General features: G+C 39.1%; 1 protein-coding gene across 5 annotated transcripts in view; it reads left to right on the forward strand.

Moving 5' to 3' along the window:
• Positions 1-24,417, forward strand: part of CEPT1 (choline/ethanolamine phosphotransferase 1) — a 48,315-nt gene extending 23,898 nt beyond the window's left edge. For all 5 annotated transcript variants that reach the window (XM_039535535.1, XM_039535538.1, XM_039535534.1 and 2 more), the window contains exons 5-9: positions 14,191-14,275; positions 19,847-19,978; positions 21,707-21,865; positions 22,772-22,897; positions 23,967-24,417. In XM_039535535.1, coding sequence (XP_039391469.1) covers positions 14,191-14,275; positions 19,847-19,978; positions 21,707-21,865; positions 22,772-22,897; positions 23,967-24,086 — 622 coding nt within the window. In that variant the 3' untranslated portion in view covers positions 24,087-24,417. The remainder of the gene's footprint in view (positions 1-14,190; positions 14,276-19,846; positions 19,979-21,706; positions 21,866-22,771; positions 22,898-23,966) is intronic.
• Positions 24,418-25,325: the final 908 nt, after the last annotated feature.

The following is a 25,325-nucleotide window of genomic DNA, read 5'->3' on the forward strand; positions in this document are numbered from 1 at the left end:
TTCTAACTGCGCCTCGGTGGGGAATATGTTCAGCTCCTCTTGCTAGCTCTCTCCTTCACTATGCCCCAGTTTATTACTCTTCCCACTCTTTCTGGCAGAAATACAAACTTATATTTAATAAAGATCAGCACACTGGTAACAGTTCTGTTACCACTGGACAGGTGTCCATCTCATATTTGTCTCACTTGTTTGCAATCTCTGGCAAGAAGCAAAGGACTTGAATGAGTATGGAGACAGACCTCCCTGCTCACTGGAGGCAGCTAGCTGAGGATTTAGCCATACTGGCCAGGCTGCTATGAGGAAGCTTGCACTACCACTGCCCACGTATTTGTTCAGTGGAAAACTTAGGGTGCTACTGCATGTGAATGTTTAATAAAAGGTCAGCATTGTCTGAACTAAGAGCATGGGGTTGGATACAAGCGGTTCTGAATTCTAATTCTGGTTGTGTCCCTAACATTCTGTGTGGCTTTGAGCAAGCCATGTTACCTTTTGTTACTCGAGGTTTGTCTACACGAACTCTTAGTTTGCAGCAAGTGGGGGTGTGAATCTACCCCACACTAGTCTGCCACGCGCTAACTATCCATGTGGATGCTGGTTATGCACATTAACACTTTATTAATGCGCTATGGTCTAGTCCTCTTTGAAATGGGACTAGATCAAAGTGCATTAATTAATGGACTACTACTGTGCCTCAGCAGTGTCCACATGGACAATTAGTCTGTGGCAAACTAGTGCGGGGGTAGATTCACATTCCAGTGTGCCAAAAACTAAATGTTCGTGTAGATAAGTCTTGGGTGTCCCTATCCATAAAGTGGAGATTATAGTATTTGCTCATCTGACTCACAGGGGTGTTGAGGACTAATTAGGTAATGTTCATACAGTGCTTTGAACATATAAAGTACTATATAAGTGCTAAGTGGTGTTTAGTCTTTGGGGCTTCCAAGCCATCATCTTTCACGGTTATTAAAGCTAAACTCACCTCCCACCCCCAAACCTCCAAAAATCTTAGTTGTAACTATTGTAATGTTTTAAAGGGGAAACCTTTCTAGATTAAAAGTACATATTTGATACTCTTTAGCAGTTATTGAAAATCGGTTCTAATGGGGCTACTTCAATGAAAATCTCAGTATTTTTGAAATGTTTCTTTCCCTCACACATAGATTTGATGTTACAGAGTCCCTGCTTTGTATTATAGTATCCCAGCTTTTCACAGGAATGGTGGGGCCCTGGTTCTGGAACTATACGGTAACCGCTAGAATTAATACTACCCGATGAACAATGGCATAGATTCTGTAGCGCTAACACCTTTTGTCATGCACAGAGTAACTTGGAAAATGAGAAGTGTCTTTCTAATGATATTTCACAGACAACTGCTTTATTAAAAGACAAAATATCTGTAGTGTATGAAGGGGCAGTAAAAAATCCACTCTGATTGGAAATGAGGTTTTGAGTGTTTCACTGTTTACTTAAAACCACAGATAACTTTCTTTTTAAACAAAGTTTTGGGGTTTTTCCCCCCATTGGTTATTTTAAAACTTACAGTGCTGGCTTCAACTTTGCATATAAAGATAGCCATAATGGTGAAAGCACCTCTTTACACAAGGGTCTGGATTAATTTGGTTGGAACCACCTTTTGAAAGTTGTTGTGTTTTGGTAAATGCTTTCCCACCAGAAAATAGAATTGTTTGGGTGGTTAATAGAATCATATGCCAGTTAAGGTTATAAAGGTTATATCTTGGCCATCTAGAACAAACCCTTGCTTCAAGCTCAGGAAAGGTCATGTATTGCTTTTTCCTTAAAGAAATTGGTGACTATACCATAACTTCATCATTAGCAGTTTCACTGTTTAATTGACCTTTTTTTAAAAATGCTTTTCCTAATACTTAATCTAAATGTATCCTTTTTCATCTTTAGCTTGTTATCCCTTGGGATCCAGACAAACACTTTCTTCCCCTCTTCTGTACTTGTGTCCCTCTCAAGAACTTGCATCAGTTCCCCCCCCCCCGCCCCTTTCTTTGAACCCTCCCTCTTTGTTAGTTTTGTTCTTGAAGGACATCAGAGCTTTACACTATTTTGAGGGGTTTTCCAATCTAAGATGAAGGGCTGATTAGGGAGGTGCAAATCTAGCATTTCGGTGACTGGGAAACGGTTTGCTTCAGTATTTGCAAAGTCCAAGTATGAATAGTAGTGAGAGGGAGGCTGTCTGGCTGGCAGGAGGGAGTGATTAGGGCACCAGCTAGAATGTGGGACAAATGAGTAGACGTAAACAGTGTCTGAATCAGGGAAACAGCCAGGGGCGGCTCCAGGCCCCAGCACGCCAAGCGTGTGCTTGGGGCGGCAAGCCGCGGGGGGCAGGCAGGCTGCTCTCGGTGGCTTGCCTGCAGAGGTGTGCCTGCAGAGGGTCCGCTGGTCCCACGGCTTCGGAGGACCTCCGCCGAAGCCGCGGGACCAGCGGACCGTCCGGAGGCAAGCCGTGGAAGGCAGCCTGCCTGCTGTGCTTGGGGCGGCAAAATTCCTAGAGATGCCCCTGGAAACAGCTCTGGCAACAGACAAGTTTCTTTGCATTGGGAAGAGGTGACAGGAGAGAGCCAGTCTAATGGAAAAGCCAGTGTTCAGGAAAAGGAGAGCAGGTGGTGGTCACTTCCCCAAGCAAGGATGCCTGTGAGTTAGGGGGAGCTATGCCAGTGGGAGAGTCACAGACATTGCAGCATGGGAAATCCTCCTCTTTCCTCCTTTCAAGAATGCACTGCACTCTATAGCTAAAATGGCTACCAGGACAAAGCTATTGCCATTTCAGTCTTCACATTTTATGTGACTTTTCAATTGTCATGTTTGCTGTAACTGAGGTTCCAGATAAGCTCTCAAGTAACATAGTGACAAGTATGGTGTGCAAACCTAGATGAATAGATAGATGCCTGTGGTTGAACATGAACTGACTACAAATAGTTTCAGTGCTACATGAAACGATGTGATAGTTAAGTATCAGAGAGGTAGCCGTGTTAGTCTGGTTCTGTAAAAGCAGCAAAGAATCCTGTGGCACCTTATAGACTAACAGACGTTTTGCAGCATGAGCTTTCGTGGGTGAATGCCCACTTCGTCGGATGCAAGAGTGGAGATTGATAATGTGATAATTGAAAAGAAACTGCAATGAGGGAGTTCCTGAATGTGTGTCTCTCCCCCCCCAAAAAAAGAGAGAAAGTAGGAAGGCAGAGACCCCTTTGGGTCTCTGGCCTATATAGTGAAGGGAAATGGGAATAGCTAACTATTAAAGCAATATTTAAAAAGGGACGAGCATAGCTCTTGTGCTATGGATCTGTGCGAATGCTAGGAGAATGGGTAATAGGCTGGAAAAGCAAGAGTTTCACATCCATTAAAACAATTTTGATTTACTTTGCATCACGTAACAGCAGAGCGCATTCAAACAGAAATAGCCCATAAGTACATATTAAAATAAATGTTAGAAAAATAGGGTGTGGTGGAGGAGGGAGTATTTTCCAGACTAGCTAACAAGGGAAGAGGAGTTACTTAATGAAGCAGGTTTCAGCTACATCAGTATTGGAAGAAATTGTAATAATGGGAGATTTTCAACTGCTGTATTATTTATTAGATAAGACACTTTTATAAAGTCAGGGTCTTAATCTTTATGAGATAATTATTTAATTCTAAAAAGTGGCAGAAGTAGCAAGGAAATTTGCAATCCCAGAAATTTGGGAGCTGGTGACAAAAAAGCTGAAGCTAGACGAATTCAGACTAGAAATGAGGCTAAAATTTTTCACAGTGAAGGGAATTAACCATTAGAACAACTTACCTGGGGATATGGTTCTCCATCACTGACATAAATGGAAACTGGTATTATACTCCTGTGTTTATCATTTAGTTTTGTGGCACAAGATCTTTCTACAATAGGGGACTTTTTTCAAAAATTCCTGCTGTGATTCAGCTCCAATTGTGTTAACGTTGGGAGCCATTATTGTACCTGGGCCACTGGTTGCCTATGACATTTTAAGCAATATGTCAATTAGACCTGCTCTGAACATGGTTAGATGTTATGACTTTTAAATACCTTCTTGTTGACAATATATGAAGGATTGGAAAAAATTACTCAGGAAATGGTAGTACAACAAGCAATGGCTTCAAGCAAAGGAAGGAAAGGTTTAATCAAAATATTAGTGCATCCTGGTAACGGCATTATAGTTACACTTGAAGAGAAGGCATTTTTTGTAAAAGCCCCTGTTCTCATTACTTAAAGAATGACTTAAGGCAGAACATTCTCACACTTGTCTCTTGGAAGGTGAATTGTCTTCAGTTCAAAGGTGAACTGAGGAAATTATTTGTTGTGGAGGTCATAAACCCTGAAAGGAATTGAAGGACGTCCTAAGCTTTATGTAAATGTCTCTGGACTTCTAACCTCCATGTAAACTCTGGGGAAGTTTAGAAACCACAATATGAACTTGGACTGGGTCAAAGACACCTTTCCAGCCTTCCATCCCAAACATATGCACAATGTCCCCAGCATCATTTCTGAAACACACAATCCCACCACACGTATGAATTAATGGACTTATGTCATGGAGAGTTTCTAAGCTGTACAGGGACTCCATATGCTATTAGCAAAACTAGCTGCATTAAAGGAAATTAAGGAGTGCCCTAGCCTCGGATTGAAGACTTCATAGTGCAGTTCTGAATCAGCTGGGCTGAAAGGTTATGAAATGTGCAAGTGTAGTTTTGAGGTAATTTGGGGGCAAATCTAGCAATCAGGAATCCAAAGAAGGCTAATGAAGACAGGTATAATCTAATTTAATGGAATATATCCTTCCATATGACCGGGGGTCTATTGTTTTATTCTTGATAAATTAAAAAAAAATACACTAAGCAACTTTCTAGAGAGAAAAACGTAGAGTTAAATGTGCAAGTAAGAATCAATAACTGCTAGGGAAAATACTTCAAAGAACATTGACGTTTTTAATAGACAATGAAATGCTAGGCAATTCAGTCAAGTTAAAATAAAAAATTGAAAATTACAGAAATGTAGAGTTAAGAACATTAAACCATCTAATTTTCACAGGCTGCTCTTCTCCCTGTTCACTTGATCTCTTAAACATTTTATACCTTGTTAGTTTGGTCACAAGCCCCTGAGGTTGGAGATATCTTACCCCCCTATACTTTGGCAGTTTGCTTGTAGACTTGAAGTCTGCAACTGCAATGTTTTCCTATCGTTTATGTGGCAGGATTACATAGGGGAACCCAAATACATATTTAGGTGGTTGAAGCTGTAGGGAATTTGACTTCTGTAGATGATAAAATGTTTAAGTGGTCAGAGATGACCTGGAACTTGATAGTGGGAGGCACAATTTAAAGGTTCTGATGGTATGCAGCAGGGTTCAGGGCAGTGCAGATAAATCCTGGCAGAAATCTGGGGGGGCATGTGACCCTATGTCTTTGTCCCCCCGCATCTCCTCTGTAAATGGTAGTTAAATTTCCAGCAGCTGTCATGAGGGAAGATGGTATGAAGGCTTGGTGATATATGAAGAGTGAGAAGAGAGAGATGGTTTTGTAAGTGATGAGTGAATTGGTGTATTGTCTGTGCTCATGTACGTGGCTTTGGTAAATACAATACAGTACACTGTTATGCAGGTATTGGCTCATTGCCAGTGTTGGGATGTGTATTGTATAGGCATATGGTAGTTTAGTGAGTTTAGGCAGAGGATGAGCAATGAAAAAAAGTTTTATCATAACAGAATTTCCTTTCTTTCTAGTGTTTGTTCATTTAACTGAAATACTCTTTTTAAAATATTTTCCTCACTTACAATTTTCAGTTTAATAATGTACTTTTTCTCTGGGAATTTAGCATTACTTCTAATTTGTTTTATTTATGAGACTCAGTGTGTTTATCTAGAGATACACAAATAAGTTAAAAGAATGAGGAGTACTTGTGGCACCTTAGAGACTAACATTTATTTAAGCATAAGCTTTAGTGGGCTAAAACTCACTTCATCGGATGCATGCAGTGGAAAATACAGTAGGAAGATGTATATACACAGAGAACATGAAAAAATGGGTGTTGCCATACCAACTATAACAAGACTAATCAATTAAGGTGGGCTATTATGAGCAGGAGAAAAAAAAACTTTTGTAGTGATAATCAGGATGGCCCATTTCCAACAGTTGACAAGAAGGTGTGAGTAACAGTAGGGGGAAATTAGCATGGGGAAATAGTTTTTACTTTGTGTAATGACTCATCCACTTCAAGCCTAATTTAATGGTGTCCAGTTTGCGAATTAATTCCAATTCTGCAGTTTCTTGTTGGAGTCTATTTTTGAAGCTTTTTTGTTGGAGAATTGCGACTTTTAGGTCTGTAATTGAGTGACCAGGGAGGCTGAAGTGTTCTCCAACTGGTTTGGCCAGTGTACATGGCAGAGGGGCATTGTTGGCACATGATGGTATATATCACATTGGAAGATGTGCAGGTGAACGAGCCTCTGATGGTATGGCTGATGTGATTAGGTCCTATGATGGTGTCCCTTGAATAGATATGTGGACAGAGTTGGCAACGGGCTTTGTTGCAAGGATAGGTTCCTGGGTTAGTGTTTTTGTTGTGTAGTGTGTGGTTGCTGGTGAGTACACCTCTACCCAATATAACGCTGTACTCGGAAGCCAAAAAATCTTACCATGTTATAGGTGAAACTGCGTTATATCGAATTAGCTTTGATCTGCTGAAGTGCGCAGCCCTGCCCCCCCGGAGAACTGCTTTACCGTGTTATATCCGAATTATTATTATTATTAATATATCGGGTCATGTTATATTGGGGTAGAGGTGTATTTGCTTCAGGTTGGAGGGCTGTCTGTAAGCGAGGACTTGCCTGTCTCCCAAGATCTGTGAGAGTGAGGGATCATCCTTCAGGATAGGTTGTAGATCCTTGATGATGCACTGGAGAGGTTTTAGTTGGGGGCTGAAGGTGACAGCTAGTGGCGTTCTGTTACTTTCTTTGTTGGGCCTGTCCTAGAGTCACCTACTCCAGGACAGGCCCAATTGTTGGAAATGGGCCATCCTGATTATCACTACAAAAGTTTTTTTTCTCCTGCTAATAGCCCACCTTAATTGATTAGTCTCGTTATAGTTGGTATGGTAACACCCATTTTTTCATGCTCTCCGTGTGTATATATATCTTCCTACTGTATTTTCCACTGCATGCATCTGATGAAGTGGGTTTTAGCCCATGAAAGCTTATGCCGAAATAAATTTGTTTATAAATAATAAATATGTCTCTAAGGTGCCATAAATACTCCTCATTCTTTTTGCTGATACAGACTAACATGGCTATCACTCTGAAACCTGTCTCAAATAAGTTAAAACACTTTTTAAAAAATGCTATTAACCTTTGTCATACATCTGACACTTTTATACACTCTTCCTACAGAATCACACTGGACCACCATCTAGAGTAATACAAAATATAGTTAGTCAGTTTGAGAGCCTTACATTTGGATTTCCTGACTTTGTGGGTGGAAGAACTCACCATAATGTTGTGTTGTGTTTGTATTCAATTGGGAAAAAGTTCTTATCTGTAAACAAATGTTGATGAACAGATTAGACAATAGAAATGTTGCAGTGGGGAGAGTTTCTGTGTTTTGCAAGTAGTGAAACTGAAAGACCCAAATGTTTATGGTTTTGGAGCTACTAGAATTCTTAGATGGGTTTAAGAGTAGCAATTGTTGAACATTCTTTAGTTAGTTCTGCACCTGTATTGACTGTAAGGGTGAAGTAGGGGAGGTGACTCCTATTAATTCAAAAAGTCAGCTGTAATTAAGCTGCAATTCTAAATAAGCATTGAATTTATGAGTTCAGAACTAAAATGAATGAATTTCAGCAGCTACAATGGTAGATGCTCTGTAATGTCTTTGTTTAGTTAGTCGTAGCTAAGCTCCTTAAGTTAATGCAGAATTACTTTTTTCAGTTGTCCTTTTGCAATGTCCATTTGCTACAAATCAATGTGTTTTTTTTCAGTCTTATGGTTTAAATGACTTTCACAAGCTTCAAATTTAACACTTTGCCTAGCCTTTTTTTTTCTTTCTAAATTACTATATTAAAAGAAGGCTTCCTAGACCCAAAGTGTATCTTCTTCATTGGCAGGGTGGCGGAGTGGATGATTTAAAGGATCTCTTCCATCTCTAACTAATTCTGTGATTCTGTTATGGTTTGTCTTACTTAGATTGTAAGCTGTTCAAGGTTGGGTCTGTGTTTATATAGTGCCTCACATGATGTGGGCCTGACCTTCTTTGGGGCCTCTGGGCATTACTGCAGTATAAATATTAATAAAGAACGGCAAGGAGATAGTTGGTCTGTGTTTCTGGAGAGTCTAAAAAAGTGTAATTCTCCAGTTTATTCTGGATAATTAAAATGTGACTGCCTATGTGAAAAGAAGTACACTGTACTAGTTGAATAAGTTGCCTTTAATGGAGCTAAGCTGATTTACATAAGATAAGGATCTGGCCCAGTTATAGAAAACCATTGTGGTTTCAGAGTAGCAGCCATGTTAGTCTGTATCAGCAAAAAGAACAGGAGTACTTGTGGCACCTTAGAGACTAACAAATTTATTTGAGCATAAACTTTCCATTCTGTGCATCTGATGAAGTGGGCTGTAGCCCACGGAAGCATATGCTCAAATAAATTTGTTAGTCTCTAAGGTGCCACAAGCACTCTTGTTCATTGTGGTTTTGGGTCTTGTCTTGAGGTAATCACACAAAAGAAAATTATTTATTTTTGTTTTCATATCATATTTATCAGGGATCCACTGTTTGTGCATTTTTCCTCTTCCTTATCCGGAGAAAAAATATTTCTGCTGAGCTGATATGACTCCACTAAATCAGGAAGCACCAGGCAAAAGAACTGTCAGTCTTGTGGAAGAGTGGTCCAAAATGACTGGGGTGCTAAAAATATCCCAGTCAAGAAGCTTTCTGCTGAGCCCTCTTACTTTGGCTTTAGTATTTGTGCTGCTGGATTTCTTGTTTTCTGTGTTGTTTTTATCATTACATTTAATGAAATAAGAAAATAGCACAAGAAAAACTAGAATCAGACCCTGAAATGTGATGGACCTTCTTTTTTCTGGTTTCAGAGTTGCAGCCGTGTTAGTCTGTATCCGCAAAAAGAACAGGAGTACTTGTGGCACCTTAGAGACTAACAAATTTATTTGAGCATAAGCTTTCGTGTGCTACAGCCCACTTCTTCAGATGCATGGAATGGAACATATATTGAGGATATATATATATATACACACACACACATACAGAGAGCATGAAAAGGTGGGAGTTGTCAGTAAGACATGCTCTCCGTATGTGTATATATATCTCCTCAATATATGTTCCATTCCATGCATCCGAAGAAGTGGGCTGTAGCCCACGAAAGCTTATGCTCAAATAAATTTGTTAGCCTCTAAGGTGCCACAAGTACTCCTGATCCTTTTTTCTACTAGGCCTGCCTCTCCTGCTCTGTGGTTCCCATCCATAGGGTCAGGCCCGCTGGACCAGAGCAGATCGTCTGTCTGACCGATAGTCTGATTTTTATATAAGATGGAGGCAGAAAAGGCCTTCTTGGTCCAAAGGTTCTCCTCTTTTCACTTGTGACCCTAACTTCCAAATCCCACATTTTTTTTCTCTCTTCTCTCCTCATCTTTGTGGTGTTTGTGTATTTAAGCCAAAAAATCTCCATAGGTTGTAATGCAATAAATGTGATATGTTTTTAATATTTATTGTGCTTTTTATGACACTTATGTTTGGTGCATATAAGCTTCTATTTCTTTGAATTAAAAATATAAATTATACTTCTAAATATTCCTTACTAAAAATGCCATGAATTGCATATTACCCAATGCTTTATAGTTCATTAATCTGATTACTAAAAAAACAGCTTACGTTTGGAAAGTTTCCTTTGCAGACAGAAGGGCCAAAAATATAACTTTTTAAAATTAAAGCTTATATTGCATAGAAATATTGGTAACTCCCAGTAAAGTGTTTGCAAAAACAGCTTAAGAATCATGGATATAGTCCATCTTCCCCAGAGGCCAGTGCAGTATTGTTCTTAACAGTACTGCTTTTTAGTGCTTTAATCAATCTAGATTTAAACTGGTCAATCAGGCTTCTGCCCCCGCCCATGTTTTTCTTGCTCCAGTCTACTGTTTCTACAGTCTCCCAGATTTTCAAAAATAATTCAGTGGTTCAAGGAAGTTTATTGCTCCTTAATAATAATGAGAACTTTTTATCTTGAAAGTGCTTTACAAACTTTGGTTATTCTTTAACCTCATAGGATCAATATTATCTAGGCAGCTGACATATGTTAAAATTTTCCAAGTAGTCCTTTTTCTACTTTTTATCAAAACCTAAATTTACAAGGTCTTCATTATGGTTTTTCCTAATTAACCAATCATTTTTTCTTTATTTTTCTTGTTAAGGACAAACTTTAAAAAGCAGTTTAGCAACTCAGCTACTTCAGAATTACAATAAACACTGGTAATAACTCACTTAAGGTTGTATAAGAATTCAAGAGCCTTCACTTCTTCCCATTCATACTTCTACTCCCGTGGTGTGTGAAATAGATTGACTCCCACTCATTGCATTAGTGCTCAGGTACTTTTGGAAGGAGATCCCATATTCAAGCATTCTTAATTTGTCCTCTAGCTAGATGAATGAAAGAATACAGTGTTTCTTCTTCCCATCACCCACCTTCTGTTCCCATTTCCCAAATGTTGTTCTCCTATGTTGTCCTAGCTTCAAGAACGTTTGTTAGGTGGATCCCTATATTCATACGTTTTTAAGGTCAAAGGGACCATTATGATCATCTAGTCTCACCTTCTGCGTAACAGGCCTGAGAATTTCATACAATAATTCCTGTATCAACCCCATTGTTTCTGATTGAACTACAGCATATCTTTTAGAAAGACATCCAATCTTTAATAAAAGACTTCAGATGACAGAGAATCCACCATATCCATATAAGTTGTTCCAATCATTAGTTACCCCAACTGTTAAGACTTTTTTGCAACTTTATTTCCAGGCTGAATTTGTCTAGTTCCATCTTCCAGCAACTTGGTCTTATTATAACTTTGTCTACTAGATTAATGAGCCACCTACTTTCAGAAATCTCCTCTTCATGTAGGAACTTATGATACTGGTCAAGTCACTTCTTCACCTTCTTTTTGATAAATTACATAGATTGCACTTCTTAAGACTCTTGCTGTTAGGCAGGTTTTCCAGACGTTGAATCATTCTTGTAGCTCTTCTTTGAACACTTTCCAGATTTTCAACATCCTTTTTGAACAGTGGACACCAAAACTGAACATAGTATTTCAGTAGTGGTCTCACGAATGCTGTACATAGAAATAATAATGTCACCTCCCTACTCCTACTCTATATTCACCTGCTTATGCATTGAGTTAGCTCATTGAGGATTGAGTTAGCTCTCTTAGCCAATACATTGAATTGGGAGATCATATTCAGTTGATTTCAACTATAACCTCGAAGTCCCTTTCAGAGTCATTGCATTGCAAATTTCCTCCATCTTGTGATATACATTCTTTGTTTCTAGATGTATGACCTTGCATTTGGTGGTATTAAAATAGTTCAAATGATCCCAGCTTAACAGGCAATCTAGATCACTGTCTAGATCTGAACTGTCCTTAAAATTATTTACCATTCCATTAATTTTTGTTTCATCTGCAACTTTATCAACTATGATTTTATACTTTCAAATCATTGATAAAAATATTGAATAGCATTAGACCAACATCAGATCCCTGCAAAACCCCACTAGAAACACCCCCAGGAGATGATGATTTCCAAATCCTTCCCATTCATCTAGTCAAATGAGCGTATTGATTGAGAGGAAGCAGCTCCTAAGCATTTTCTTGGCTTGGGCAGTTAATATAGAAATATTTTCAGGCACATGGTAGCTCACTGTTCTTGCACAGCCCAAATGTTTGCAGCTGTGCAAGATTTTTCTAAAACATGTAGATGCTTCATCTGTTTGGATGAGGACTGAGGTTTCAGATCTTCAGGTGACTGACAATCTTTTTTGCTAATATCTTTCTGAAAACTGGCTCTGATTGCCCAACAGGATTAATCACGTTGAAGTCAGCCTGTAAGATGACCCACATGGTTACTACTCTCACACTGGCATAATAGATATAATGGAAAGACATATTACAGAGTAAAGGGAATTATACTTGTTGGAGTCTTCTCCTCTTCCTCTCTGCCAGCTTCACTTCACATCTTAGGAAGTTGTTCAGGAAGTCTCTTTGACTGATGGGAAAGAAGTGGACCTATACCGTAGAGACATTAGTGTTTTTGCATTCTGTTTCCTGGTAGCTGGAATCAACAGCTCAGAGTTAGAGGTTTTATATTAAAAGATGAGAGATGACTACATTAAATACACAACTACTGGTAAGTAAATTCACCCTATCGCTTTCCCATATTATCAGGGAAGGTCTAAGTATGAGCCTAGTCCTATATGTTCTAGCTGTTCTGTGTATTTCTAAATAGGACAACATGAGAGCCTATTGAATGCCTTTTTGGCATTTGTGGTGAGGATTAGAGGAGATTGCTTGTTCACTGTATTAAATACGCTGTTTACTTAACAACCTTGTATTGTGTAGGTGACGCTGCACTTAGTTCCCCTCCATTTTTATTTTGTAATTCTATACTTCTGGCCCTTCCCCTTCCAAAAGGCTACTTCATATATCAAGCAAAAAAAGCTGTATGATGTGCACCCAACTCCATCCAAGACTGAGTGGATCATCTTTGCCACCTGCTTAATCTCCTGAGTCTGCTTCTGAATCTAATTCCCCCTTATTGAAAACACCACACACCAGGTCAGCTGTTCAGATTCTTTTCATCCTGATTCATTCCATTTGTCATTAAACATGTATGTATCAAAAGTAACTGTATAGCCACATCCTATCTAAAGAACCTCTTGTTCATATTTTGTTTCTAAAATAAAGACATTTTGGTTGGGTTGGGAGGGAGTTGTTCCAAATAAGAGGATCTACTGCAGAACTAGGTCAGAGATCCAATAGAGAAGAGGGGGAGTGGTACACAGGAGTCTAATATTTAATATATTCAAGGCCACAGATACAGATTTAATATTTTCAGTAGCTAGTTTAAAAATATGGAGTCTGTTCTTCTCTGATACATTATCAATGACATTTGTGTGTGTAAGTGCATTGGCTGATCTTGGAGTCCTTTTTTAGGCATTTTACGATTCAAACTAAGATACATTGTAAATATTTGGGCAGATCTCTATAGTCTGATGGCACAGTCTTCCCTTATGAGACGGCATGTACTAATTCATGTTGTATGCCACAAAAATCACAGTATTCCCTTAGAAACCTCATAAACTTATTCACGTTATATACCATAGCAGACCCCATTTTCTTTCGAAATTTTTTTTGACCTAGTTCTTTTTCTGTAATTTCATTTTCTGGCATTGATTTCTGTGCCCCTGTTTTTTCTCTCTTGCTAGCAGTGAGACTTATGCAGGATCCCTAAAGCAAATTCTTAACTTCCTTCAGGGCAGCCTTTTCTATAAGGCTCTCCTTCCTGCATCTCCTCTGAGGACAGTTGCCACACTGAGAACTAGAAAGGGTTTCCTATTCTTGCTGCATATTGAACTGTAGTCTTTAGCAATACATTCATTTGTACAGTTTGCATTTGCACAAGCTCCATGGGGTTTTATGTTGCTTGTATATTTTAACTGCAAGTTTGATATTTTTCAAAACAATATAATTTTACAAGGTGGCAGAGGAAGGAATATAAAGGGGGATTTTCCCCCGCCCCCCGCAGTTAACATACACACTCTTATTTATTTATTTTATTTGGTGGGCAAGGTTAAACCTTTGTATTTATTTCTGCAACTAGTTATGGTCAATTTAAATAAGTAAATGAGTTCTAACTATTCCTTTTGACAAGATGGGTTTTTATTAAGCAGTGAAATTAATCAAATAGTCACATTACAGCATGGATTTTACTTAAAGCTCAAAAATATATTTGCGTAATAAATTATTGATGCCTTCTCAATTTTCCCCCAGTATTGTGAGTCCTTTCTATTGTGCATGATAGAGGAGACCTGCTGAGTTTGCAAATAATTGACTTGAAATTGCTTCAAATAATTCTGCTTTTTTGGCTTTTTTTGTACCTAATCAGAATTGATGTGACTGAAGTGCAAATCTTCATAATAATCATGCATTTACTGGCCGTGATTGGAGGACCACCTTTTTGGCAATCAATGGTAATTTTGCTCATATTGTATATTAAGTTTAATGTATGTTTCTGATTATTCTGCTTCTTGTCTTGTCTTTTCTAATCTGGTATACATCTGGAAGAGCACCATATTTAGAACAGTATCAGTTTCCTTTGGGAGGGAAAGATCTCATTTTCCCATAAGATTAAAAGATTTGTGTTCTTGAAGAATGTGAATGATTTCAAATCTAACAAATGGCAGTGATGGTGCATTCTGGTTTTACCAGCACCACATGAAAAACAGTCAGTCATTCTTTTGCATGCTGTACCATCATTCATGTAGAATGTCCACCTGCACCTTTGGGTGAACTAAGTAATTTTCTATTGGTAAACGTAAGTCTGTAAAGTGATTTTTGGATCAATTTGACAAAGATATCAACAATATATAACAATTTTAGGTCAGAAAGAGAAGAATACTTTATCAAATTGAAATTACAGGGGGAATTTTTGGAATGCAGCATGTAATTGCCCATAATTGCAATTGGTCAGAACTCGGGTGTTAACATTCTCTCCCTTAGGATTTTTAATGACTGTGGCCCCAATCCTGTAAGCTGATCTGCATGGTTGGATCTATGCACCCATACAGATCCAAGTTGATTTTACTGAGGCTCAGTGTGGGTATAAGGTACTGCCTATTTGGATCAGCTTGCTGGATTGAGGCCTAAGGGTGCTCAGCAACTCAGTTTTATATCAGCACCGTCTAAAACCATCCTCGAGTGCTGGTGCAGAATTGACTCAGAGAGAAATGTGCTACATAGTGAATTGCCAGCATTACCTTCTGAAGCATGATTTCCCTGAAGGTTTTCCATTCAGGTGCTGACTGGGCCTGACCTTGCTTAACTTCGAAGAGCTAATGAAATCACTTCCTAAGGTGGTCTGAAAAAAATTCTCATTAATTTTAGAAAAAAGCATCAAAATGTTCAAAAAAACAATTTGCAGTGACTCTTTTAGGGCGAAATATGTTGCGTTGTAGCGCAATTAAACTGTTACAGCCAAATAGATCCTGAAATCTACGCTGCCATATACAGAATGCCCAAAATAAGGGCCTGACTCAGTTAAAGATGTGCCAGGCTTCTGCCACAACAGGTATTTGATTTCAGAGCTTGTAGACAAACATCATATAAGAATCAGAGGGGTAGCCGTGTTAGTCTGGATCTGTAAAAGCAGCAACGAATCCTGTGGCACCTTATAGACTAACAGACGTTTTGCAGCATGAGCTTTCGTGGGTGAATACCCACTTCATCGGATGCAAGTCATATAAGAAATACCACCTAAAGGATGTGATTGAACTCTTGTGAATTCATGTAGACAGAACTACTTCTCAAAAGTGTATTGTCTTATCTTGTCTGTAGCAGCTATTTGAGCATGATGTCTGGCTGCCATTAAAACAAAAACACTTCTGTACTATAAAATAACTACTCGCTTTCTGTTTCCAGTTGTTGTTAAAACTATTTTGCTGCAATAGTTATTTCTGGTACAATTCAGTGTGACAGAAATTTGCTTGTATTATTGCTTAGAGCTTGGAAAGTCTTCCCTTTATTATTTAACAAATTTCATCCTTTCAAGCAATTTTTGCTTCAGCAAATAGCTATTAATATAGCAGATTTCAGGAGGTGTAGAGGTTTGTTTCACTAGCTGCAAAAAGATGAAAGCATTTGAAGTCCGATATTTCTATTAGATTTATGGATGCATTTCTTCAGAAGACAAAAACTTTTCCCAGGATTGCCATGGGACTTACGACTTTCCCTGATATTTCATTCAACCTGCCCTGATATTTCAGTCAGTCTGTTTTATTTTATGTATTTAATTTTTGACAGAGAAAAAAAAACATTGTTCACCTCTCACAGAGGGATTTTGGGTTTATTTCTGTTTGAAAGACCTCTTTTATTTAATGAAAATACCTCAGCTGTATACTCAAACATTCCACTTTTCCCTCTAATAATTAGAAAGCAGGAAAATTCTGAAATAGTTAACTGTCTATGTTGTCATCTATTATTGCTTTTATTGGCCTTTTGTACTCAGCAAAATATGTAGTATACTTGCTTCCTTCTCTCTGTCTACGAAGTTTCTCTTTAAATCTGGCTAAAGCACCACTGCATTCTGTTAGACTCCTGGAATCCAGTGTTTTCTGAGAGGTGGTGAGTATTACTGCAGGTGAGATTCCCATTTGGTAGGTTTCAGTGGAGTAGTGAGGTTAGGTGGAGCTCTTAATAGATTATTCTTTGGATTTTGTTCCTGTTATACTGGAAGTGAAATAAAATGCAACAATTACTTTCATTACTTAGTAAAAAATATTCTTTTGCTGAGTGTGCTGGGTATACATTTCATGTAATGTAAGGTAGATCTGGTTCTGAGCTCAATAACTTGTTATTCCTGGAACAGGAATAATAGATAGAAAGTATATGTATTTCTGATGACTGTCATTCTTGACTCTCTCTCAGATTTCCTCATTCTTCCTCATGACCGGAGGTTTTTTTGATTGTGGACATGTTGAGCTGTGGGTCAGTTATATGTAGGCTTGGACAAATTCATTTATTATTTTTTTATAAATTTTGATGGATTATATTGATTATTTTTAAGTATTTTTTTTTCAATTTTTATCAGTTTAAATATTCACCGTTATGGAAATTATGGGAAGGTCAAATAATGGGAGTGTCAGACAATAATTATCTAATGACGGGAGACATTGAGATTCAAAAAGTTAGAGCTTTACACTCATTAAAACACACATTGTCAACATCACATGTCAAAATATTCAGAGTATATATCCTTAAACTCTAATAAGTTCTCAAGTAGCATTTTTCTTACTTTGCCTATTTGTAAACTTTGATTATTGTCTATGGTAATATTTTTTCACTGGTTGGTGTGTGCAGTGAAATCGACATTTACTGATCAAAATCTGGGTCTTCCAAGCCTAGTTATAGGAGGTAAACAAATTAGAATGAGTCATGAATGAGCATCCCAAACTCATTTTCCTTTGTGAATGAATCTGGATTTGAACACTGGTTGCCCAAGGACAGATTAGAACACTTACCCACTGTGACATTTATTTTATTGACATGCTTATGTCTCTGTGGCAGAACTTGGAATCCCATTACTTTTAAGCAGACTACATTCTATTTTTGAAGTTGGGTATCCTGTTGCAGCAGCAGCATAACCAGTCTTGATGCTTCAAAGGATTTAATAGAGAAGCATCATTTACCCGAAGAAGATATGACCTGGGACTCTTTTCAGCACTATAAATTCAGTCCTACTAAGTGTTGCACACCTTTTAACTCCCACTGAAGTCAGTGGTCAACACCTGGGCAAGATCAAGCTGTGTAAAGGGCAAAACTGTAGTATTGGCTACAATTATATATGGAATACCAAAGAGCAAGTAAACCTGGGGCTTTATCTCAGCCTCCTTTAGCTAAACACTCTAAAGACAGAAGTGTTAATAAAGTATGAGGATCATCCTCCAGCACAACTTTATTGCCTGTTTCCTTCTTTGACTCACGCCATCCATTTGTCTCAGCTGTTCATAATCTTTGACTCAGAACTCTTTCCACATTTACTTTATCTGCAAATCGGCTTGTCATGGCTTTGCAACATTAATTTAATATATTACTTCACTCCACTACTGCGGAAGTCTTTGTCCATGCCTTCATCTCTATCATGTAGGCTCCATTTACACGGGTCAAAAGTAGGACCTTGTAATTAACTACTTGGTGCAGCTCCATCAGTGATAGCAGTGGTGGGAGCCGTAATATAGATATGGCTCAGGTGGAATCAAACATTTTTACCATTCTGTAGTCTCACCCTACTCTGAGCCCTCTTCACGTTACAGCTTCCACTGTCCGTATTGTCCAATGTTCCTGGAGCTGCCCTAGTGGTGAATTATAAATCCTGTTTTTTTGCCAGTGTACAAGACCTCTTGATTATTGCAGCTCCTTTCTCTGTGGCATCCTGAAACCGCCTCTGTCCAGATTCCAGCATGGGCAGAGTGTTACTCTTATTCTTCTCTCCTCACATGTACAAAGAAGCACATTCTCAAATACTTCCACTGAAGAAAGCATCATTATCAAAACAGATGGCAGCACAGGCAGGCTGTTTAATAAGAGTGGTACAAGATTTGGAGCACCTCTGTGAGTAACTGTGTTTGTTACTGAATTTTTCAGTTCAGCTAGCTTTCTCCACTCTGTTGCGGTTTCACTGTCTGAATTTTGTCTTTGAGCAAAAGTGCAGAGTAAGCAGGATGGGCAGGAGGGGTCCCTAAGGTTGTTCAAAAGAGCATAATTAGAACTTCCTACTCAAGTGGAACTCCAGAGTGCAGAGTAACAATCAGGTGAGGTGCTGTTATTCCTCCTTCTCCGCTTGGTATTGGTTGTAGGCTCCATATGGGCAACTCATGGATAGAACTATGGAGCCAAATTAATCTCTAACTGCACCTTAATTCAACAAAAAATCTGCATGAACCTACTGCATTCTAATCCCAGTTCCAGCCACTCATTCAATATGAACTTGGGTGAGTCACTTCCTGTCTCTCTCTAAAATGGGGTTAATAAAGTACCAAACATGGGGGTGTGTATGGACTGATGTTTGCACAGTGCTCTGAAGTTGTAAAGCATGATGTAAGGGCTAAGAATTATCTATTAGAAAAGCCTCAAAGCCAGACTTGGCGGGCAATTAAAAATACTAAAATAAAAACAACTTGAACCCATTTAAGCTCCCATATGAAATAGACATATGGGGACCTTCACTATGGAGCATATTTACTCATTTCGAAAGAGTTATGAGTGTAGATGCTTGTTACCGGAGGGTCCAAGTGGTTCTTTAGCAGTCGGTTGGATAAGGTTGGGGGACTCTTGTTGCTGGGTGGTTCCGTCTCTTCTTATAATTACTTCTCCGCCCAAGGCACTATGATGAAAAGATGAGCGTGGATTATTAGACTTCCTTCCCAGCCCATCTTGCCCTCGTTTCTCACTCCCTTGCTAACAACCCAGCCACCCACTCCCCTTTTACTTTGAAAAGTAATCTTAGTGGCTGGTTGCCTCTCTGCTGTTCCCTATCATGCCTCCTCTCTTTATACCTGGTCTGTTCTCTGGATGTGGTCCAGTTTATGGGTCTTCACAGGTTAATCCCCACTGATACCTGGCTTCTCTCTGCACTCAGGACTGGGATACTAAGTGTGGGGCCTATCCTTTGGCCCCTGCTAGCCCTCTGTTCTCTCCGTGCTGAGGAACCCCTCACTCGGGTTTTAGAGGTTGGTTGATAAATGTCCAGCATTGTGAAGGATAATATTAGGAGACAGAGATTCTGCTCTCTGACTGTTCTTCTCCGGTAATTAAATATAAAAGCAAATGGATCAGAGAATTTTGCTAATATAGTGGGTGAGGAAAATATAGCTTCCTCCCAAATTTATTTCCTAGAAATTTAAACTGATATTAATTAATTTTGGGGGAAAGAGGACAACCCAAATGTGGAGTTAGAAAAGTGGAGTGTTTGAGTTTACTTGAAATAGGTAAACATGATTTTAGATTAATTGTACATATTTTAATCTTTTTATTTCTCTGTTGTCAAGATTCCAGTGCTGAATATTCAAATGAAAATATTCCCAGCTCTTTGTACTGTTGCAGGAACCATATTCTCCTGCACAAACTATTTTGGTGTGATCTTCACAGGTGGTGTTGGCAAAAATGGATCAACTATAGCTGTGAGTGCTTTGTTCTGCTATTGTGTTACTTTATTTTCTGAGTGCTCTGTAGTTTGCATGATGGTTTATAGAAAACTGGTATGCTTTCAAGTGTGTTAATTTAATGTCTGCTTTGAGTGTAAAATCCTCTTTCACCTCGTTTACTAGCTTGAAAAAAGGGGTAAATGAAAATAGTAGCTTTTGGAATTGAGAAAAGGTTTTAAAAGGATGGATTTGAAATAGGTGAATGATAAAATCACCTTCCATGCTTTGACATTAGTCCTATGTACGTACAAAATTATGGGGTCTAAATTAACTATTACCACTCAAGAAAGAGAACTTGGGGTCATTGTGGATAGTTCTCTGAAAATATTTGCTCACGATGCAGTGGCAATCAAAAAATCTTACAAAGTGCCATGATACGCCCACATCTTGAATACTGTGTGCAGATCTGGTCACTCCATCTCAAAAAAGATATATTAGAATTGGAAAAGGGGCAGAGAAGGACAACAAAAATTACTAGGGGTATGGAACAGCTTTCATATGAGGAGAGATTAAAAAAACTGGGACTTTTCATCTTGGAAAAGAGATGACGACTAAGAGGGGATATGGATAGAAGTCTATAAAATATTGACTGGTGTGGAGAAAGTGAATAAGGAAGTGTTATTCACTCTTTCACATAACACAGGAAGTAGGGGTCACCTAATGAAATTAATAGGCAGCAAGTTTAAAACAAACACAAGGAAGTACTTCTTCACACAGCGCACAGTCAACCTGTGGAACTTGTTGGCAGGGGATGTTGTGAAGGCCAAAATTATAACAGGGTTAAAAAAAGAGCTATACGAGTTCATGGAGGATAGGTCCATCAATGGCTATTAGCCAGGATGGTCAGAGTTTGTCTGGCCTGTGTTTGCCAGAAGCTGGGAGTGGATGACAGAGGATGGATCATTCGATGATTGCCTGCTCTGTTAATTCCCTCTGAAGCACCTGACATTGGCCACTGTTGGCAGACAAGATACTGGGCTAGACAGACCATTGGTCTGACCCTCTATGGCCATTCTTATGTTCTACAAGGTCTTACCTTCTAGAATCCAGCAATTTTCCAAACTCCCTCTCTGATATGCATGCTTTTTGTTTGGTGTTTTTGCATCTGACAAGAATATGAAAGCTATTGACCTTCCAGAAGAGATGGGATAGTCAAAGTTAATATTCTTGTCAGACTTCTTTCTTAACGGATTTTTTATTTTGGGGGGTTGGGGGAGAAAGGTTTTGTGAACTTTTTAGGAGAGTCTGTGTTTTTTGTGTTTGTGCCAGTTGAGTTAGTTGGACTAGACTGTTAGTTATATTTTGCTTTTGAGCATTGACATCTTAACAAAAATGTATTATCACCATTATAGAGATGCACATGTTTGGGCCCCTGTCATTTAAGAACAGAATATTCTCCTGCCTGTTGTACAAGAGTTAGAAGATAACCACAGCACCATTTTTGCAATTTGAACCCTTCCCTCTCCTCCCCCCAATACATTTTTGTTTTGTAGCTGAAACTGCATGTTTCCTTCATACAACACACAATTTGAGACCTTCAAACCAAAGTCTCCAACCACATTTCACCACTCACTCACATTTCACTACTGGCACAAGTGAGTTCAAACAGGAACATTTTAATTTAAATAATATGCACACAACACATCTGTTGTTCAATTGTGTGCACTTTTCATTAAGCTAACACTTTCTTCTCCCTCACTATAGGGAACAAGTGTCCTTTCACCTTTTCTTCATATTGGATCAGTGATCATATTAGCTGCAATGATCTACAAGAAATCTGCTGTGCAGCTCTTTGAAAAGCATCCTTGCCTATATATACTTACTTTTGGTTTTGTATCTGCTAAGATAACTAACAAATTGGTGGTAAGTGCTTCAGAGTCATTGATTCTTTTCCTTCATCTTTGTTATTGTATAAGATGGTCTTTGTAGTTTCTCAAAGGTCTACCTTCCCCACAACGTCAGTTCCCTGAATTGATTAGCCACGCTCTTTTCCTTCACTGTATTAAAGTGATTTAATGCTGCTTCTGCGTATCCCATGAATCTGTAGTGGTTCTAACTGGTACCTACAACACACATTTTTCTTGAGAATTTGTCATAGCCCACTAAGGAACGAACCAGCAGCATGTAATTTACATTGCAATAATTTTTGGTGACATTTCATTAAAATACTCTATACCAGGGCTTTCAAACATATGGCCCGCAGAGTTATTTGCTGCGGCCTGCAAGCTCCCCATTGCCCCCGAGTTTATTTCCTGCAGCTGCCAATCTCCCCACACCTGCCGCCCCCGTGGGCGCTGCATCCCTGCTCCTCTGCCTACCTCCAGGCACTTCCTGCTGCCAAACAGCTGTTTGGCGGTGCTTAGTGCTTTCCAGGAGGGAGGGGGGAGGAGCGGGGAGCCACGTGCTCAGGGGAGGAAACGGGGCAGTGGCGGGGATTTGGTGAAAGGGTTGGAATGGGGCAGGGAGGGGATGGGGTTGGGGTGGGGACTTTGGGGGAGGGGTTGGAATGGGGGCGGGGAAGGGGTGGGAAGAGGCAGGGAAGGGGTGGGGCCTCATGGAAGGGGTGGAGTGAGGACAGGGCCGGGGGCAGCGGTGGGGGTGTCAGTGATGCAGCCTTCAGGCCAATGTACTAGTCCTCATGGTCATTTGAGTTTGAGATCCCTGCTCTATACAGAAGTGTTAATAATCAGCTGAAAACATTGGTTCAAAATATATTTTGGGATTTGTTTAGACTAGACTACTGTCTTTTTTTTTTTTTTTTTTAAATAGGTTGCACATATGACCAAAAGTGAAATGCATCTGCATGATACAGCATTCATAGGTCCAGCACTTTTGTTCTTGGACCAGTACTTTAACAGCTTTATTGATGAATATATTGTACTTTGGATAGCCATGGTAAGTAGGTCATTGTATTTTCTGTTTATCAATGATTTTTTGTGCATCTGCTTGTTCGCTCACGCTCCCCACACGCATACAGAGTTTGTGCCAGTTGTGTACAGAACACGCACAGTTTGCACCAATTGTGCACAGATGACTCAAAGAAGCATGGACTTGGGAACCTTCTTGCCTGAATCAGTTTTAAACAACGTTCAGGCTAACTTGACTGAAACATGGTTTGGTTGGGCTTATGGACCCCACTCTGTTTAAAGACAGTGTTAAAGCCATGTTGAATGAGCAGTACTCCAAGACCTAGGTTTAGAACCCATTGGGGAGAAATGTGCTGAGATGTATTTTTGCAGGAACGTAATTTCCAGACTTTGGAGTGCACCACAGCAAAAGCTCTATAACACACAAACCCACAGGTGGAATTCCTGAAATTCATGTAGTATCAGAGCAATGATAGCTACCAGGATGAGTCTCACAGAGGTGGAAGTCTTGGCTATAGAGCCATGTCTCTCCTTGATTAGAGCATTGAAAACCAAACCAAGTTCAGATCAGGCTGCCACTTTCTAGACAGCCATTCTAAAGCATGCTCTGCAGGTGTAACATGTAATAGCCCAGCTATTAGGGAATTACAGTACGTTCACTTCATGCTCACTGGGGCGTGTGTTTTAGTTTGGAGCTTGGTATGTAATAATGGTTCAACCTGCATAAATTACACTGAAACACTTTCAAATACATTCAAATACAGTGTTGTGTACATTTTGTCCCAAAGTAAGATCAGAATTCTACACTTGAAATCATTAATATCCACAGCTCATGGGGCATCTTACAAAAGCTTTTTACAGTCACTATAATTTCTTTCTTTTATTGAAATGTAGATTTAAATTCTAGCTGAAAAATGAAGAAAGCCTGGTGCTTTCAGAGACTATAGGAATAAACCTTTAGTGGAGGAAGAGGATGACTCCAGAGAGCAGTCCTTGATGCTTTTAGAGAGACTGTGGTAACATGAAGGATAGATGAAACATGGTACGTTCATGTCCAGTATGGATAGATCTAACACATGCCATTTTTCCCTTTGCAGATCTTTTCCCTCTTTGATTTGCTCCGCTACTGCATCAGCGTGTGCAATCAGATTGCTTCCCATCTACACATCCATGTATTCAGAATCAAGGTCTCTTCCACACATTCTAATCACCATTAGTCCCTGGGGGGTTGCTGTGATGAGAAATACGAAACAAGTGTTTTCTATGGGGAAGAATATGAACATATTTAGGAGACTAAGGCAAAAGGAGCAGATAAGAACAAATCTAATTTATAATAATCAACGTTGTATAACTTTTATTCTTTGTTACTGGTACCACTCCTTAACTAGTCTTTGCCTATGAGAGAGTGAATTCCAAGTACTCTCCAGTCAAACATCATGTAGTCAACTCTACTGGTTCTGTGCCCGGGAAAGCATGCAGGAAGTAATGCTTTGTCTTTGTAATTACCTTGAATACAGAATAAACTATCTGTGGTGAATGGATCCCTAACAACTGAAATTTCTAATGTAGTATATTTACAAACTGCAAAAAATGTGCTTTATAATTTTAATATTTCATCATCTTAGTGAAATACTTTAGTGTTCACTTGAAATTTCTTTTACTAAAGAGCTGAGCTTGTAAAACAGAGATCCCACTAGCTTGTGTGACTGAAATAGCTGAAGGGACTTTCAGTCCAGATTGAGGTGGTTCATTTGCTTACATATACTGTTCAACAGTATATTTTAGCAGGGCTGTGTTGGAGAAGGGGGTGACTATCAGCATGCAATATAGTGTGGTGTCTTTGTAAATTAATTTTTTTTAAATAAAAAAGAAAACTTGCTTCACAATTTTCAGTGGAAACACTTTAAAAGCAAATTTTACTGTTACTTTTTTACGTATAGAATTTAAGCAAAAATTTCTTTCTGCTCTTTAATAAATAAGGAAATTCTAAGCGCTACAATCGTCTTTCCATGTGTGTCAGCTGCTTTGTCACGCTGGGTTAAGTATTTGGTCTGGTGAAGCAAAATCTTGTGTGCTGTTTAGAGAGACTCTTACAATGCTTCATGTGTCTACAGTGCTTGTCATCCAAGCATCTCAAAGCACTTTCTTTGTTAATTAGCAAAACCTTACAGCCCAGCTCCCAAAGCCATAGGCATATTATGCCCATTTTATGTGTGGTAAACTGAGGCACAATGAATTTAAATAACTTCACCATAGTTCATATTGGGTCCAGAGTAGAACTACTAAGAGTCTGGAGTCTACTTCTCTTTTCTGAGTGACAAGCCATACAGCCCCCTTTTAGGTATTAGGAGTTGCACAATCTCAATGTGTCAAATATTTCTCCAGGAATCTCTTCCCATATGATTGCTCCATCAGCAGTCAAACTAAGGGTGTATGTGCTGATGCAGAATTCCAGG

Source organism: Mauremys reevesii, linkage group 4 (assembly GCF_016161935.1).
Source record: "Mauremys reevesii isolate NIE-2019 linkage group 4, ASM1616193v1, whole genome shotgun sequence".
Classification (NCBI taxonomy): Eukaryota; Metazoa; Chordata; order Testudines; family Geoemydidae; genus Mauremys; species Mauremys reevesii.